This window comes from Scyliorhinus torazame, chromosome 8 (assembly GCF_047496885.1).
Source record: "Scyliorhinus torazame isolate Kashiwa2021f chromosome 8, sScyTor2.1, whole genome shotgun sequence".
Lineage (NCBI taxonomy): Eukaryota > Metazoa > Chordata > Chondrichthyes > Carcharhiniformes > Scyliorhinidae > Scyliorhinus > Scyliorhinus torazame.
Window position 1 is genome coordinate 136449716 of NC_092714.1, and position 14990 is coordinate 136464705.

At 50.7% G+C, this 14990-nt stretch overlaps 1 protein-coding gene across 3 annotated transcripts in view; it reads right to left on the reverse strand.

Moving 5' to 3' along the window:
* The window catches only part of LOC140428136 (uncharacterized), a 162951-nt gene that overhangs the window by 135005 nt on the left and 12956 nt on the right, over window positions 1-14990 (reverse strand). Inside the window, exon 1 of one of the 3 annotated variants that reach the window (XM_072514242.1) lies at window positions 1148-1208. The exons of the other annotated variants lie outside the window; for them this stretch is intronic. Within the exon in view, the coding sequence (XP_072370343.1) occupies window positions 1148-1180 (33 nt within the window). The 5' untranslated portion in view covers window positions 1181-1208. Of the gene's footprint in view, window positions 1-1147; window positions 1209-14990 lie in introns of those variants that run through there. 3 annotated transcript variants of the gene reach the window in all.

The following is a 14990-nucleotide window of genomic DNA, read 5'->3' on the forward strand; positions in this document are numbered from 1 at the left end:
GTGAAAGGCAGGCAGCTGACAGCCAACTTGAGAAGATTGCTTAATGTGATCATGATGCCCCTGACGGGCAAGGAGGTGGAGATAGTGATGGCAATGGACGCTGAGAAGGCCTTCGACCGGGTGGAGTGGGGCTATTTGTGGGAGGTGTTTGGACGGTTTGGGTTCGGGGAGGGACTGGTTAATTGGGTCAGACTATTGTACCAGGCCCCAAAAGCTAGCATTAGGACGAACAGGATAATGTCAGATTATTTCAGACTACACCGCGGGACCGACAGGGGTTCCCACTCTCCCCGTTGCTGTTCGCGCTGGCCATAGAGCCGTTGGCGATGGCGTTGAGAGCTGCGAAGGGGTGGAAGGGAATAGGCTGAAGGAGCTGCCATTTAGGCTGGTTGGGGAAAGTTTCCGGTACTTGGGGATACAGGTGGCACGAGACTGGGTCAGGTTGCAGAAGTTAAATTTGACGAGGGTGGTGGAACAAATAAAGAAGGAGTTTCGGAGATGGGATGCACTCCCGCTGTCACTGGCGGGGAGGGTGCAGACTTTAAAGGTGATCAATCCTCCCTAGATTTCTGTTCATCTTCCAGTGCCTCCCGATCTTTATCCCACAGTCCTTCTTCAAAAGGACTGGCAAAATCATCATGAGCTTTGTCTGGGCGGGAAAATCCCCGCGGGTGAAGAAGGCGATGCTTGAAAGGAGCCGCAGCGAGGGGGGACTGGCATTGCCGAGTCTGATCAACTACTACTGGGCGGCTAACATAGCCATGATAAGGAAGTGGATGGTGGGTACGGGGTCTATCTGGGAGCGGGTGGAGGCGGCTTCGTGCAGGGGCACCAGTTTGGCAGCCCTGGTCACGACTCCCCTACCGCTGTCGCCGGCCAGGTACTCCACCAGCCCGGTAGTGGGGGCGGCCCTGCGGATATGGGGCCAGTGGAGGAGGCATGTGGGGGTGGGTGGGTGTGTCTGTCTGGGCTCCAATAAGTGATAACCATCGATTCGCCCCCGGGAATATGGATGGAGGGTTTCGAACATGGCGGTGGGCGGGGTTGAGGAGGGTGGGCGATATGTTCCTGGAGGGGAGCTTTGCGAGTTTGAGGGGCTTGGAGGAGAAATTTGGGCTGGTAAGGGGAAATGACTTTAGGTACTTACAGATGCGTGACTTTGTATGCAGACAGGTCCCATCCTTCCCACGTCTCCCGCCAATAGGGATCCAGGACAGAATAGTCTCTAGAGGAGAAGGAGGAGAGGGTAGAGTCTCGGATATCTACAAGGTGCTCATGAAGGGGGAAGAGTCCCAGACGGAGGAACTGAAGCTCAAATGGGAGGAGGAGCTCGGCGGGGAGATGGAGGATGGGATATGGGCGGAAGCCCTGAGTCGGGTAAACTCAACCGCAACATGTGCCAGGCTCGGCCTGATTCAATTTAAGGTTGTTCACCGGGCCCACATGACGGTAGCTCGGATGAGCAAATTCTGTGGGGTAGAGGACAAGTGCGCTAGATGCGCGGGAGGTCCAGCGAACCATGTTCACATGTTTTGGGTATGTCCTAAGCTTAGGGGGTACTGGGAGGGATTTGCAGGGGTCATGTCCCGGGTGCTGAAAACAAGGGTGGTGATGAGTCCAGGGGTGGCAATTTTCGGGGTTTCGGAAGACCCGGGAGTCCAGGGGGAGAAAGAGGCAGATATTCTGGCCTTTGCTTCCCTAATAGCCCGGCGGCAAATACTGCTGGCATGGAGGGACTCAAAACCCCGAAGACCGAACTATGGCTTTCGGACATGTCAAGTTTTCTGGAAATGGAAAAAATTAAGTTCGCCTTGAGGGGATCTCTACTGGGGTTCGCCCAAAGGTAGCAATCATTCATCGACTTCTTCGCGGGAGAGTGAACGTCAGCAGGTAGGGGGGGGGGGTTGCGAGGAAGAGGGGGAGGGGGGAGATTAGAGTAGAGTAGGAGGGATACATAGGCGAGTAATGTCTAGGGGAGAGGAGCGGGCATGTGCAGTATGGTTTGACTGAAGTATTGGTTTTATATTGATGTTTGCACATTTCTGTTATCTGCAACAGTTTACAATGCCAAAAAATACCTCAATAAAATTGTTTGTTAAAAAAAGATTTAAAAATTGCACAGTCATAGATGTTTACAGCTTGGAAACTGCTTGGGCCCAGCATGTCCATGCCACCCAGTTTCTATCACTAAGTTAGTCCCACTTGCTGCATTTGGCCCATATCCCTCTATACCCACCCTGCCCATGTAACTGTCTAACTGTTTTTTGAATGATAAAATTGTACCCGCCTCTACCACTGCGTCTGGCAGCTCGTTCCAGATGCTCACCACCCTCTGTTTGAAAAACCTTCCCCTCTGATCTCTTTTGTATCTCTCCCCTCTCACCTTAAACCTGTGCGCTCTAGTTCTAAACTCCTCTACCTTTGGGAAAAGATGTTGACTATCTCCCTTATCTATGTCCCTTATTATTTTATAGACCTCTATAAGATCACACCTAAGCCTCCTACGCTCTAGGGAAAAAAGTCCCAGCCTATCCAGCCTCTCCTTATAGCTCAGACCATCAAGTCCTGGTAACATTCACATAAATTTCTTCTGCACTCTTTCTAGTTGAACAATAATGAAAATCGCTTATTGTGACAAGCAAGCTTCAAATGAAGTTACTGTGAAAAGCCCCTAGTCGCCACATTCCGGCGCCTGTTCAGGGAGGCTGGTACGGGAATAACCTTCCTATAATACAGTATTCCATGTGTGGTCTTCTGGCGGGGTGGGGACTTTTAGGATGGTGGAGGAGAAGAGCTGATGACGGTAGCTGCCGGAGGGCGGGCCGGGTGAAGTGTGGGGCATGGGCCAAGGGCTGGCCTAGGAGAGGCTATGGCTGATCGACAGGGGAAGGGGGTAGGGTGCCCCCTGAGCAGGTTGGTCACATGGAATGTTCGTGGACTGAATGGGCCGGTCAAAGGGGCCCATGTGTCCACACACTTGAGGCAACTGAAGGCGGATGTAGCCATGCTGCAGGAGACACACTTAAAGCTGGGAGACCAGGTTAGATTGAGGAAGGGATGGGTCAGGCAGGTGTTTCACTCGGGATTGGGCTTTAAAACAAGGGGGTTGGCAATTCTGGTCAACAAAAAGGTGGCATTCGAGATGGGAAAGATAGAGGCAGACCGGGGGGGGGGGGGGGGGGGGGGGGGGGGGGGTAGATTTATTATGGTTAGCGGGAAGTTGGAGGGAATGGCCGTGGTACTGGTGAATATATATGCCCCAAACTGGGATGATGATGATTTCGTTAGAAGGGTGCTAGGGAAGATTCTAGGCCAGGACTCGCACCGACTGATTATCAGGGGGGATTTCAACACGGTCCTGGATCCGAGACTGCACCGGTCGAGTCCCAGGTCTGGAAAGGTGTCAGCAATGGTGAAAGAGCTGCGGGAGTTTCTGGAGCACATGGGAGGGGTGGAGATTCGGGAGGCCAAGGAGTAAGGAGTTTTTATTCTACTCCCATGTGCACAAGGTGTATTCCAGGATAGACTTCTTTGTGCGGGACAAAACGCTGCGGGCGGAGTTAGACAGGCTGGTAGATGAAATTTTAGATGGACAGGAGGTATGCAGAGTCTCCGGATGAGGGGCTCCTGAAGGAGCGTCAGAGACTGCAAATGGAATTTGGGCTCCTGTCCACAGATAAGGCAGAGGGACAGCTGAGGAGGATGAAGGGGGTGGTGTATGAATATGGTGAAAAAGCCAGCAGGATGTTGGCGCATCAGCTGAGGAAACAGGAGGCCGTGAGAGAAATTGGGAAAGTAAAGGATATAAGGGGGAAGATGGTTGTGGACCCCAAGGGGGTGAACGATGTGTTTGGGGAATTTTATAGCCGACTTTATAAATCGGAACCCTCAGCCGGGGAGGTGGTTATGAAGCGATTCTTGGGGGGCTGGAGGGTAGACAAGGAGTTGGCAGAAGGCTTGGGAGGCCCAATTGGGCTTGGGGAGGTGATAGATCGGTTGGGGGCGATGCAATCAGGTAAGGCTCCGGAACCTGATGGATACTTGGTGGAATTTTACAAAATGTTTTCTGGGTTACTGGGGCCACTCTTGATAAAGGCCTTTAATGGGTCCAAGGAGCTGGTAGTGCTCCCTCAACGTTATCACAGGCATCGATTTCCCTTATTTTGAAGCGGGATAAGGATCCAGAGAGCTGTGGATTGTATAGGCCTATCTATCTGTTGAATGTAGGTGTGAAGTTGCTGACAAAGATCCTGGCCACACGTATAGAGGACTGTGTCCCGGAGGTAATGAGGGAGGACCAGATGGGATTTGTGAAAGGATGGCACTTGACGTCAAACATTATGCTCCTAAATGTTACAATGATGCCAGCGGAGGTGCGCGAGGTTGAGGTGGTAGTAGCCATGGATGCAGAAAAGGCCTTTGACCGGGTGGAATGGAAGTACTTGTGGGATATCTTAGGAAGGTTTTGGTTCGTGCAGAGATTTGTGGACTGGGTCCGGTTGCTATACCAGGCACCGGTGGTGAATGTAAGGACCAACAGGGTCCGGTCAGAATACTTTAGTTTGTGTAGGGGGACAAGACAGGGGTGTCCGCTCTCCCCATTACTGTTTGCCCTGGCCATTTGGCGGGGGATAGTGAGATGGGGGTGGAACATAGAGTCTCGCTCTGCACAGACGATTTGCTCCTGTACATAACAGACCCGCTGGGGGGAGATGGCTGGAATTATGGAGATACTGGAAGAATTTGGTTGGTTCTCAGGCTGCAAGTTAAATATGGGTAAAAGCAAGGTGTTCACCATCCAGGCACGGGGGCAGGAGAGGAGACTGAGGGAGTTACCGTTCAAAGTGGTGGGTAGGAGTTTTAGGTACCTGGGGATTCAGGTGGCTAGGGACTGGGGTCAGCTCCATAAGTTAAATCTTGGCAGGGGGGGTCGAGCATATGAAAAGAGACGTCCGTAGGTGGCACATGCTCCCGCTGTCATTGGCGGGGAGGGCACAGTTTGTGAAGATGACAGTCCTCCCGAGATCTCTGTTCATTTTTCAATGTCTTCCAATTTTTATCACCAAGGCGTTTTTCAGGAAGATGAACGCGGCAATCTCGGGTTTTGTATGGGCTGGTGAGACCCCGAGGGTGAAGAAGGTACTTTTGGAACGGGGGCGCGGGGCTTAGCCCTTCCAAATTTTCTGAACTATTACTGGACGGCCAACATATAGATGGTTCGGAAGTGGGTAGCGGGAGAGGGGTCGGAGTGGGAGCAAATAGAGGCAGCATCGTGTAAGGGTACGAGTTTGGTGGCTTTGCTGACAGTGCCCCTGGCGTTCTCGCCGGCTCGGTACTCCACAAGCCCAGTGGGAATGGCAGCCCCGAGGGTGTGGGGACAATGGAGACAGCACATGAGATTGGAGGAGGCGTCAGTGTGGTCACCGATCTGTGATAATCACCGGTTTGTTCCGGGGGGGCTCGTCGGGGGCTTTAGGAGGCGGCAGCGGGCAGGGATTGAGCGATTTGGGGATCTCTTCATTGAGGAGGGTTTCCCGAGCCTGGAGGCATTGAAGGAGGAGTTTGAGTTGCCGGGTGGGAACGGGTTTCGGTACCTACAGGTACGGGACTTTGTCCGGGGGCAGATTCCAAGCTTTCCTCGCCTCCCCCTGAGGGGACTACAGGATAAGGTACTGTCTAAAATGAGGGTTGGGGAGGGGAGAGTCTCGGAGATATACAATGAATTGATGGAGTGGGAAGGAGTCCCAATCGGGAAGGTGAAGAAGAAGTGGGAGGAAGAGTTGGGAGAGGAGTTGGAAGTCGGACGATGGGAAAAGGCCTTGGGGAGAGTTAATTCATCCTTGTTTTGTGCCAGACTTAGCCTGATACAGTTCAAGGTGGTTCATAGGGCCCACATGACGGTAGCCCGGATGAGTATGTTTTTCGAGGAAGTGGAGGACAGGCGTGGACGCTGTGGGTGAAGCCCGGCGAATCATGTGCATATGTTCTGGGTGTGTCCGAATTTGAGGGGATTCTGGCAGGGATTTGCAGACGTCATGTCAGAGGTCCTGGAAGGGAGGGTGACTCCGAGTCCAGAAATGGCAATATTTGGTATTAGAAGATCCGGGGGCCCAGGGAGGGAGGGAGGCTGATCTTCTGGCCTTCTCCTCCTGGTGGCCCGGAGATGGATTTTGCTGGAATGGAGAGAATCGGAGCTTCCAAAGTCAGGAGTGTGGGTTAGCGACATGGCAGGGTTACTCAGTCTGGAAAAGATTAAGTTTGCTTTGAGAGGTTCAATTCAGGGGTTTGCTCGGAGGCGGCAGCCATTCATCGACTTCTTTAAGGAAAACTGAACGTCAGCAGAACGGGGGGGGGGGGGGGGGGGGCATGGCAGTGTAAAATAAGGACAGGGGATCTAATATACGGGTAGTTAGCAGTTAGGGTGTGAGGATAGTTGGGTATGTTATTGTGATGTGGTTGCGTGCCTTGGGCCGCTAGGTTGTTTTGAATGTTAATTTGTTAAACTGTGAAAATGACAAGTGCTTCAATAAAATATTTTCTAAAAAAAATGTTTTAATTGAACAGGTTTATTTGAATAAACCCTGTTCAAACCCTGTTATTCAAATAAACCTGTTGGACTTTAACCTGGTGTTGGGAAACGTCTTACTGTGCCCACAGTAAGGTAAAAAATTGGTGTGGATTGAAGATTGGTGAGCTAGTAGGAAACAGAGTGTTGGCACAAATTAGTATTTTTCTGGTTGTCAAGATGTGGTGTGTGATGTGCCACAGGGATCAGTGCTGGGGCCTCAACTTTTCAAAATGTATAAAAATGAAGGGACTAAGGTATGGTTGCTAGGTTTGCTGATGACACAAAGATAGGTAGAAAGTAAATTGTGAAGAGAACATAAAGAGGCTATAAAGGGACATAGATAGGTTAAATGAATGGGTAAAAAAAATGGAAAATGGAGTATAATCTGGGAAAATGTGAAACTGTTCATTTTGGCAGGAAGAATAAAAAAGTTTATTATCTAAATAGTGAGAGATTGCAGAGCTCTGAGCAAAGGGTTCTGGTTGCACCAGTGTATGAATTACAAAAGGCTAGTACACAGGTACAGCAAACAATTAGGAAAGCTAATGTTATCATATATTGTGAGAGGAACTGATTACAAAAGTAGGGAGGTTATGCTTCACATCTGGAGTATTGGTGAATTCACATCTGGAGTATTGTTTACAGTATTGGTCTTCTTATTTAAGGAAAGATAGAAATGCATTAGAAGCAGTTCACAGAAGGTTTACTAGACTAATACCAGGAATGGACAGGTTGTCTTATAAGGTTGGACAGGTTGGGCTCCATTGGAGTTTAGAAGATTAAGAGACAACTTGATTGAAACTTTTAAGATCCTGAGGGGTATTGACAGGGGGATGTGGAGAGGATGTATCCTCTTGTGGGAGAATCTAGAACTAGGGGTCACTGTTTAAATATAAGGGGTCGGTCCTTTCAGACTGAGATGAGAAGAATTGTTTTTTCTCTCAGAGGGTCAAGAGTCTCTGGAATTCTCTTCTTCAAAAGGCAGTGGAAGCAGAGACTTTAAATATTTTTAAGGCAGAGATCAATATATTCTTGATTAATAAAGGGTGAAAGGTTATCGGGGGTCAGTAGGAATGTGGGGTTGAGGTTACAATCAGATCAGCCATGACCTTATTGAATGGTGGAGCAGGGTTGAGGGGCTGAGTGGCTTAGTTCTGCTCATGATTCGCATGATCGTAATTCAGTGTGCAGGATGTGGTGTGTGGGAGGGGTACCAGGAAGAGTGTGTGGGTGCTGCAAAGAAAGAGGATGTTGAGATTTTTCATATTTGTACTGAGTGGGGATAGGTTGGGTCTTTCAAAGCATCATTCTGATCCTCATTAGTCCTCTTTAAGCATTCTGACCTCTTTTACTAGTGCTCCAGAGTTGACCTCAAGAGGGAAAACTCATTCACACCGTGGAACTAGATTTTAGTGCCTGGTCCGGCAAAAATATCCCAAAATTATATAAAATAAAATATTCGGTTATCTATGCAGCATTTCTACAAATGCGGAAGGATGTATAAGAGTGAAAGAGAGGGAGAGACATGAAGAACGTTATCAGAGAATCTTCTGCAACCTGGCAGGTTTTGTGTGGTTATATGTGAGAGTCTGCTCATGAGAGCTGGTATCATCATTTTGCGGTATCCACTGAACTCAGGCTGCACTCTCAAAATGAATCAAACTAGCTTTACCATTCATTTAAAAAAAAAATGTATAGTACCAATTGTTTTTTTTCCAATTAAGGGGCAATTTAGCGTGGCCAATCCATCTACCCTGCACATCTTTGGGTTGTGGAGGTGAGACCCACGCAGATACAAGGAGAATGTGCAAACTCCACACGGATAGTGACCCGGGGCTGGTATTGAACCCTGGTCCTCGGCACCGTGAGGCAGCAGTGGTAACCACTGCGCCACTGTGCTGCCCTAGCTTTACCATTCAAAGCATACAAAACCTGTCCTCTCAAGAAACAAGATTTTAGAATAGGGCAAATGTGTTAACTCAAAAATTTATCTTGAGAGGTGAAATTTTAAATAAAATTAGACCTCACTCATGATTTCCCAATAAAACCCTCAAATCTCAGGATTTATCCCCCCCTTCCAACTGGGGCTACAATGAGGTTGGTGCTGATGGTGCAAAACTTGTAAATTGGGCCGCACAGAAAGTCCTCAAGCTTATCCATGATCCTAAACAGCCAGGAACTTTCCACTCTGCAAGATGGAGGTGTGACTACTCACCTGACCTTTGCCAGGTCAGCTCAGTTGCATAGCTTCCCACACAGCCAGCACAGATCAACTCTGACCCACATCAGCCTTCAACTGTCTATCATCACCAGCTCAAAGAAGCAGTGGTGGAACCTACACAAAGCTAACTAGGAAAAATACTGTGAGGAACAAAGTTTGGAGATGATACCATCTACAACGTTGCATATGAATGGCATAACTCTGTTCTTTTGTATGAACGGGAGTGGGCAATCAGCCAAGATAACGATAATAGGTTCAAGTCTGGAAACCTGCGAACCTTTGTTTGAGGGGTTGGGCGGAGCTGAGAGGGAGAGAGAGAAATGCTGTTTTGAACAGTTACAGGAGAAAGCTGGAGAAATTGACCAGAGAGGTCATGAAAGTTGCCACCGAGGCAGACTTTGGAAAAGGGTTCAGAACAAATGTCCCTGATAGAAGAAAAATTGCTTCGTAAATGCAAGCATTGTCTTTGCCTGTTTGTGTAAGTGAAACGAGAGCTGCATGTTCAGCAGATATTATCTGCACAGCCGAACTTCCAAGACAGGGTTGGGGCGAGAACGGACCCCGGGGGGAGCCCATTGGAATGTTTCCTCCAAGCCCTTGTCTCAATGCCTATGTGCACCCTAAACTAGCTATCTCGGGCAGCACGGTAGCACAGTGGTTAGCACTGTGGGTTCACAGTGCCAGGGTCCCAGGTTCGATTCCCCGCTCGGTCACTATCTGTGCAGAGTCTGCACGTTCTCCCAGTGTCTGCATGGGTTTCCTCCGGGTGCTCCGGTTTCCTCCCACAGTCCAAAAACATGCAGGTTAGGTGGATTGGACATGCTAAATTGCCCTTAGTTAGGAAGGGTTATTGGGTAACGGGGATAGAGTGGAAGTGAGGGCTTAAGTGGGCCGGTGTAGACTCGATGGGCCGAGTGGCGTCCTTCTGCACTGTATGTTCTATGTAAAGTGTTGTTAAATGGGAACTCGTATGTTAAGATTAAAATCTGCACGTAACCTGTTAGTGTTTGAGCTGAAGTAAAAGTTTAAATATTGTTTTCTTTTCTTTTGTTTTAATAAAGTTAGTTCATAAAATAACCAAGCCCTATTTCTTATATTATCACTCCTGGAACAAATTGATCTTTCCGCACCGTCTTAAAAAGGTTATGGGAAGGGCAGCACGGTGGCGCAGTGGTTAGCACTGCAGCCTCACTGCGCCAAGGTCCCAGGTTCGATCCCGGCTCTTGGTCACTGTCCGTGTGGAGTTTGCACATTCTCCCCGTGTTTGCGTGGGTTTCGCTCCCACAACCCAAAGATGTGCAGGGTAGGTGGATTGGCCACGCTAAATTACCCATTAATTGTAAAAGAATTGGGTACGCTAAATTTATTTTTAAAAATGAAAAGGTTATGGCATATAGTCCAGTCTCTTAGCCATTTTTGAGGGCTGACCAGGCATCTGTAACAGGACCCAAACTACACCCACAAGCTACCAACCAATATCGCCACTCTCTGTGCTGCAAGGCCTTAGATCATCTCATCTTACAGCAGATAGAGTCAGAGGTGGAGAACATCTTGAAAGCTGAACAAGCAGGTTTTTGGTGAGGGTGACCAGGTACTTGCCCGAACCACCTTCATTGAAAATGTCTTTGAAAATAACCTCAAAATGGGCATTTTCTTTATTGATCTCACTGCAGCATATGACATAGTCTGGCACACTGGACTCCTTGTTAAAATCTCAAAAGTCCTCCCTCTGTGGATTACTGATGCCATCAAACTATGACTCCGAGATAGATAGTTCAGGGTGCACATAGGCATTGAGACAAGCGTCTGGAGGAAACATTCCAATGGGCTTCCCCAGGGATCTGTTCTCGCCCCAACCCTGTCTCGGAAGTTCATCTGTGCTGACAATATCTGCTGTGCATCTTAGGCTCAAACATTTTCTAAACTAGAGGCAATACAAAACAACGATGTTGCAAAACTGATCAACTATTACAAGACATGGTGCCTTCAGCCCAGCAGTAGCAAAACAGTCTCAAGTATATTCCACTTCCACAATGCCAGTGCCAAGAGGGAACTCAATATTTCTTTGAATGGCAAGAGACTGAATCATGAACAACATCTCATTTATCCTGATCGAAGACTGACATGCAAAAAACATAAGACAGCAACAAAGACCAAAAGGCAAAACAACTTCCTCAGCAAACTTTCTGGCTCTTTACGATGCTCAAACCTGAAAGGACCTCAGCTCTTGCCACTGTCTACTCGACTGCAGGGTACTATGCGCCAGCATGATACAACTCATCCCATACCCGTCTTGTAGATATCCAGCTCAACACAACAATGTGCATCATCTCGGGTACTCTCTATTCAACTCAGCTCCCTTGGCTCCCAGTTCTTTTTTAAAAAAAATATTTTTATTGAAGCATTTGCAAAATTTTTATAACAATAAAACAATAATAACATAAACATCAACATGGTAAACTAGACATTTCCCACCCAACATTTCCCACCCAACCCCTTCTGTACATCTCTTAACCATATTGCACCTACCCGCCCCCCTCCCCCCCTTCAGAATGCTGCTTCTGCTGACATTTTAATTTTCCCTGAGAAAGTCGACGAACGGCTGCCACCTCCGGGCGAACCCCAGCATTGACCCCCTCAAGGCAAACTTTTTTTTCTCCAGCTTGAGAAACCCAGTCATGTCACTGACCCAAGTCTCCACACTCGGGGGCTTCAAGTCCCTCCACATTAACAGGATCCGTCTCCGGGCTACCAGGGAGGCAAAGGCCAGAACGTCGGCCTCTTTGACTCCCTGAACTCCCGGGTCTTCTGACACTCTAAAGATCGCTATCTCTGGACTCGGCACCACCTGCATACCAAACACCTTGGACATTGCCTTGGCAAACCCCTGGCAAAATCCACCAAGCTTCGGGCATGTCCAAAACATATGGACATGGTTTGCTGGGCTTCCCGCACACCTCGCACATCTATCTTCTACCCCGAAAAATTAGCTCATCCTCGCCACCATCATGTGTGCCCGGTGTACCACCTTAAACTGTATTAGACGATGGACTTCCGGTTGCGGCTATGCCTAGGTACGTCGCACGTTCGGCAGCTCTCGCCGGGAACGGACTTTTGGGCTCTTCAGAGGGGCCCCAATGGCAATTGTTCGACGGCTTCCAGTGTGGGAAGGTGACAGCGAGGTCCCCCCGACATTATATGGATTGGACCAGGAGTGGAGCGGTTAAAAAAAGTGATCCTGGTGCAGTGAAAAGTGCGAGGGAGGAAAAGCAAGATGGCAGCGGGTGGAGACCAAGCAGCGTGGGCGCAGTGGTCGCAGGAGCAGCAGGAGTTTCTTAAATGCTGCTTTGAGGAGCAGAGGACAGAAATGCTGGCGCCAATGAAGGCGGCGATTGAGAAGCTTGTGGAGACCCAGAAGGCCCAAGGAGCGGCGAACTGGGAGGTGCGGCAAAAAGCTTCTAAGAACGAGGACGAGATCTTGGGCCTGGCGGTGAAGGTGGAGGCACACGAGGCGCTGCACAAGAGGTGGGCGGTAAAATTCGAGGACCTGGAGAATAGGTCGAGGAGAACGAATCTTCAGATTCTGGGTCTCCCTGAAGGAGTGGAGGGGCCCGATGCCGGGGCATATATGAACACGATACTCAATTCTCTTATGGGCGCGGGAGCTTTCCCGAGGTCCCCGGAGCTGGATGGGGCTCATCAGGTCCTGGCAAGGAGACCCAAAGCCAACGAGCCGCCAAGGGCTGTCGTGGTGAGGTTCCACCGCTTTATGGACAGAGAGTGTGTCCTGAGATGGGCCAAAAAAGAGCAGAGCAGCAGGTGGGAGAACACGGAGATCTGAATCTACCAGGGCTGGAGTGCGGAGGTGGCTAAGAAGAAGGCTGGTTTTAACTGGGCTAAGGCGGTGCTCCATCGGAAGGGGGTGAAGTTCGGGATGTTGTAGCCAGCGCGATTGTGGGTCACGTTCCAAGATCGGCACCACTAATTTGAAACGCCTGATGAGGCATGGAACTTTATCCAGACTGAAAAGTTGGACTCAAACTGAGGGTTTGTCGTGGGGGGATGTTTACTGTGTTTACTGCGTTTGGGGAATGTTCTTTTTGTTTGAGTGCTGGGTGGGGATGGGTGAATGGATTTGATGTGGGGACTGTGGGAGAGTGTGGGCGTCAGTGTTGGAGGGGCGGGGTCCCACGGAGGAAGAGGGGGGGGGGGGTGGAGGCCCAGGGATGGGGAGTTGGGGTAAGGCCGCAAAAAGGAGCTGCGCCAGAGGGGGCGGGGCCGGCTCAGGAAAGCGCGGGCTTTTCCTGTGTTAGGGAAGAATGGGGGCGGGGCCAGGAGGGGGAGGGCGGTGCTGGAGAGGAGTGCACACTGACTGCCAAGGGGTGCGGGATTCTCACACTGGGGGGTCGATGGAATGGCGGGAGAGGCCGGAGTCATCAGGAGTCAGCTGACTTCCGGGAGTGTCATGGGGGGAGCAAAGTGGCTAGATGAGGATCTAGCGGGGGGAGGGGGAGGGGGGAGGGGGAACTGGGTTGCTACTGCATTGGCCAAAAGGGAGCTGGAAGTAGGAGAGGTAGTCAGGGTGGGGGTCCGCTGCCTGGGGGACTGGAGGAGCTGGAGGCGCGGGCACGTGGCTGGCCTAGAAAAGGAGATGGCTAGTCGGCAGGGGAGGGGGGGGGGGGGGGGCGAGTAGCCCCCTGATCCGGCTGATAACTTGGAATGTGAGGGGCCTGAACGGGCCGGTCAAGAGGGCCCGGGTGTTCGTGCACTTAAAGGGACTGAAGGCGGACGTGGTTATGCTCCAGGAGACACACCTGAAGGTGGCAAACAAGGTTAGGCTGAGAAAGGGATGGGTAGGGCAGGTCTTTCATTCAGGGCTGGATGCGAAGAACAGAGGGGTTGCAAAACTGGTGGGGAAGCGAGTGTCGTTCGAGGCACTGAATATTGTAGCGGATAATGGAGGTCGATATATGATGGTGAGCGGTAGGTTGCAGGGGGTCCGGGTGGTACTGGTGAACGTATATGCCCTGAATTGGGATGATGCCGGATTTATGAAACGCATGCTGGGTCGGATTCCGGATCTGGAGGCGCTAGACCCAGCACTAGACCGTTCTAGGTCCAGGACGGGTAAGAGGCTGGCTGCGGCCAAGGTGCTCAGGGGTTTTATGGACCAGATCTGGGGAGTGGATCCATGGAGGTTTGCCAGGCCGCTGGCCAGGTAATTTTCCTTCTTTTCCCACGTCCATAGAGCCTACTTCCGGATAGATTTTTTCATTTTGAGTAGGGCGCTAATCCCGAAAGTGGAGGGAACGGAATATTTGGCCATAGCCATCTCAGACCACGCCCCGCATTGGGTGGAGCTGGAGATGGGGGAGGAGAGGGACCAGCGCCCGCTGTGGCACCTCGATGTGGGACTGTTGGCGGATGAGGGGATGTGCGGGCGGGTGCGGGGGTGTATTGAAAGATATTTGGAGGCCAACGACAACGGGGAGGTGCAGGTGGGGGTAGTCTGGGAGGCGTTGAAGGCGGTGGTCAGGGGAGAGCTAATCTTCATTAGGGCCCACAGAGAGAAGAGAGAAAGGAGGGAGAGGTTGGTGGTGGAGATTCTAAGGGTGGACAGGAGGTATGCAGAGGCCCCCGAGGAGGGGCTACTTAGGGAGCGACGGAACCTCCAGATGGAATTCGACCTGTTGACCACGGGGAAAGCAGAGGTACAGTGGAGGTAAGCGCAGGGAGCGACATATGAGTATGGGGAGAAGGCGAGTCGGATGCTGGCACATCAGCTTCGTAAGAGGGAGGCAGCGAGGGAGATTGGTGGAGCTAAGGATAGAGGGGGGAATGCGGTGCGGAGTGCGGTGAGAATAAACAAGGTATTTAGGGACTTCTGTGGGGATCTGTACAGGTCTGAGCCACCAGCGGGGGAGGAGGGGATGCGACGATTCTGAGATCAGCTGAGGTTCCCGAGGGTGGAGGAGGAGGAGGAGGCTGGTTTGGGGGCCGCCGATTGCGCTGGAGGAGCTGGTTAAAGGATTGGGGAACATGCAGGCGGGGAATCCCCGGGGCCGGATGGGTTCCCGGTTGAATTCTACAGGAAATATGTGGACCTACTGGGCCCGTTGCTAGTGAGGACTTTTAATAAGGCGAGGGAGGGGGGGAACTTGCCCCCGACAATGTCCAGGGCGTTGATTTCTTTGATCTTGA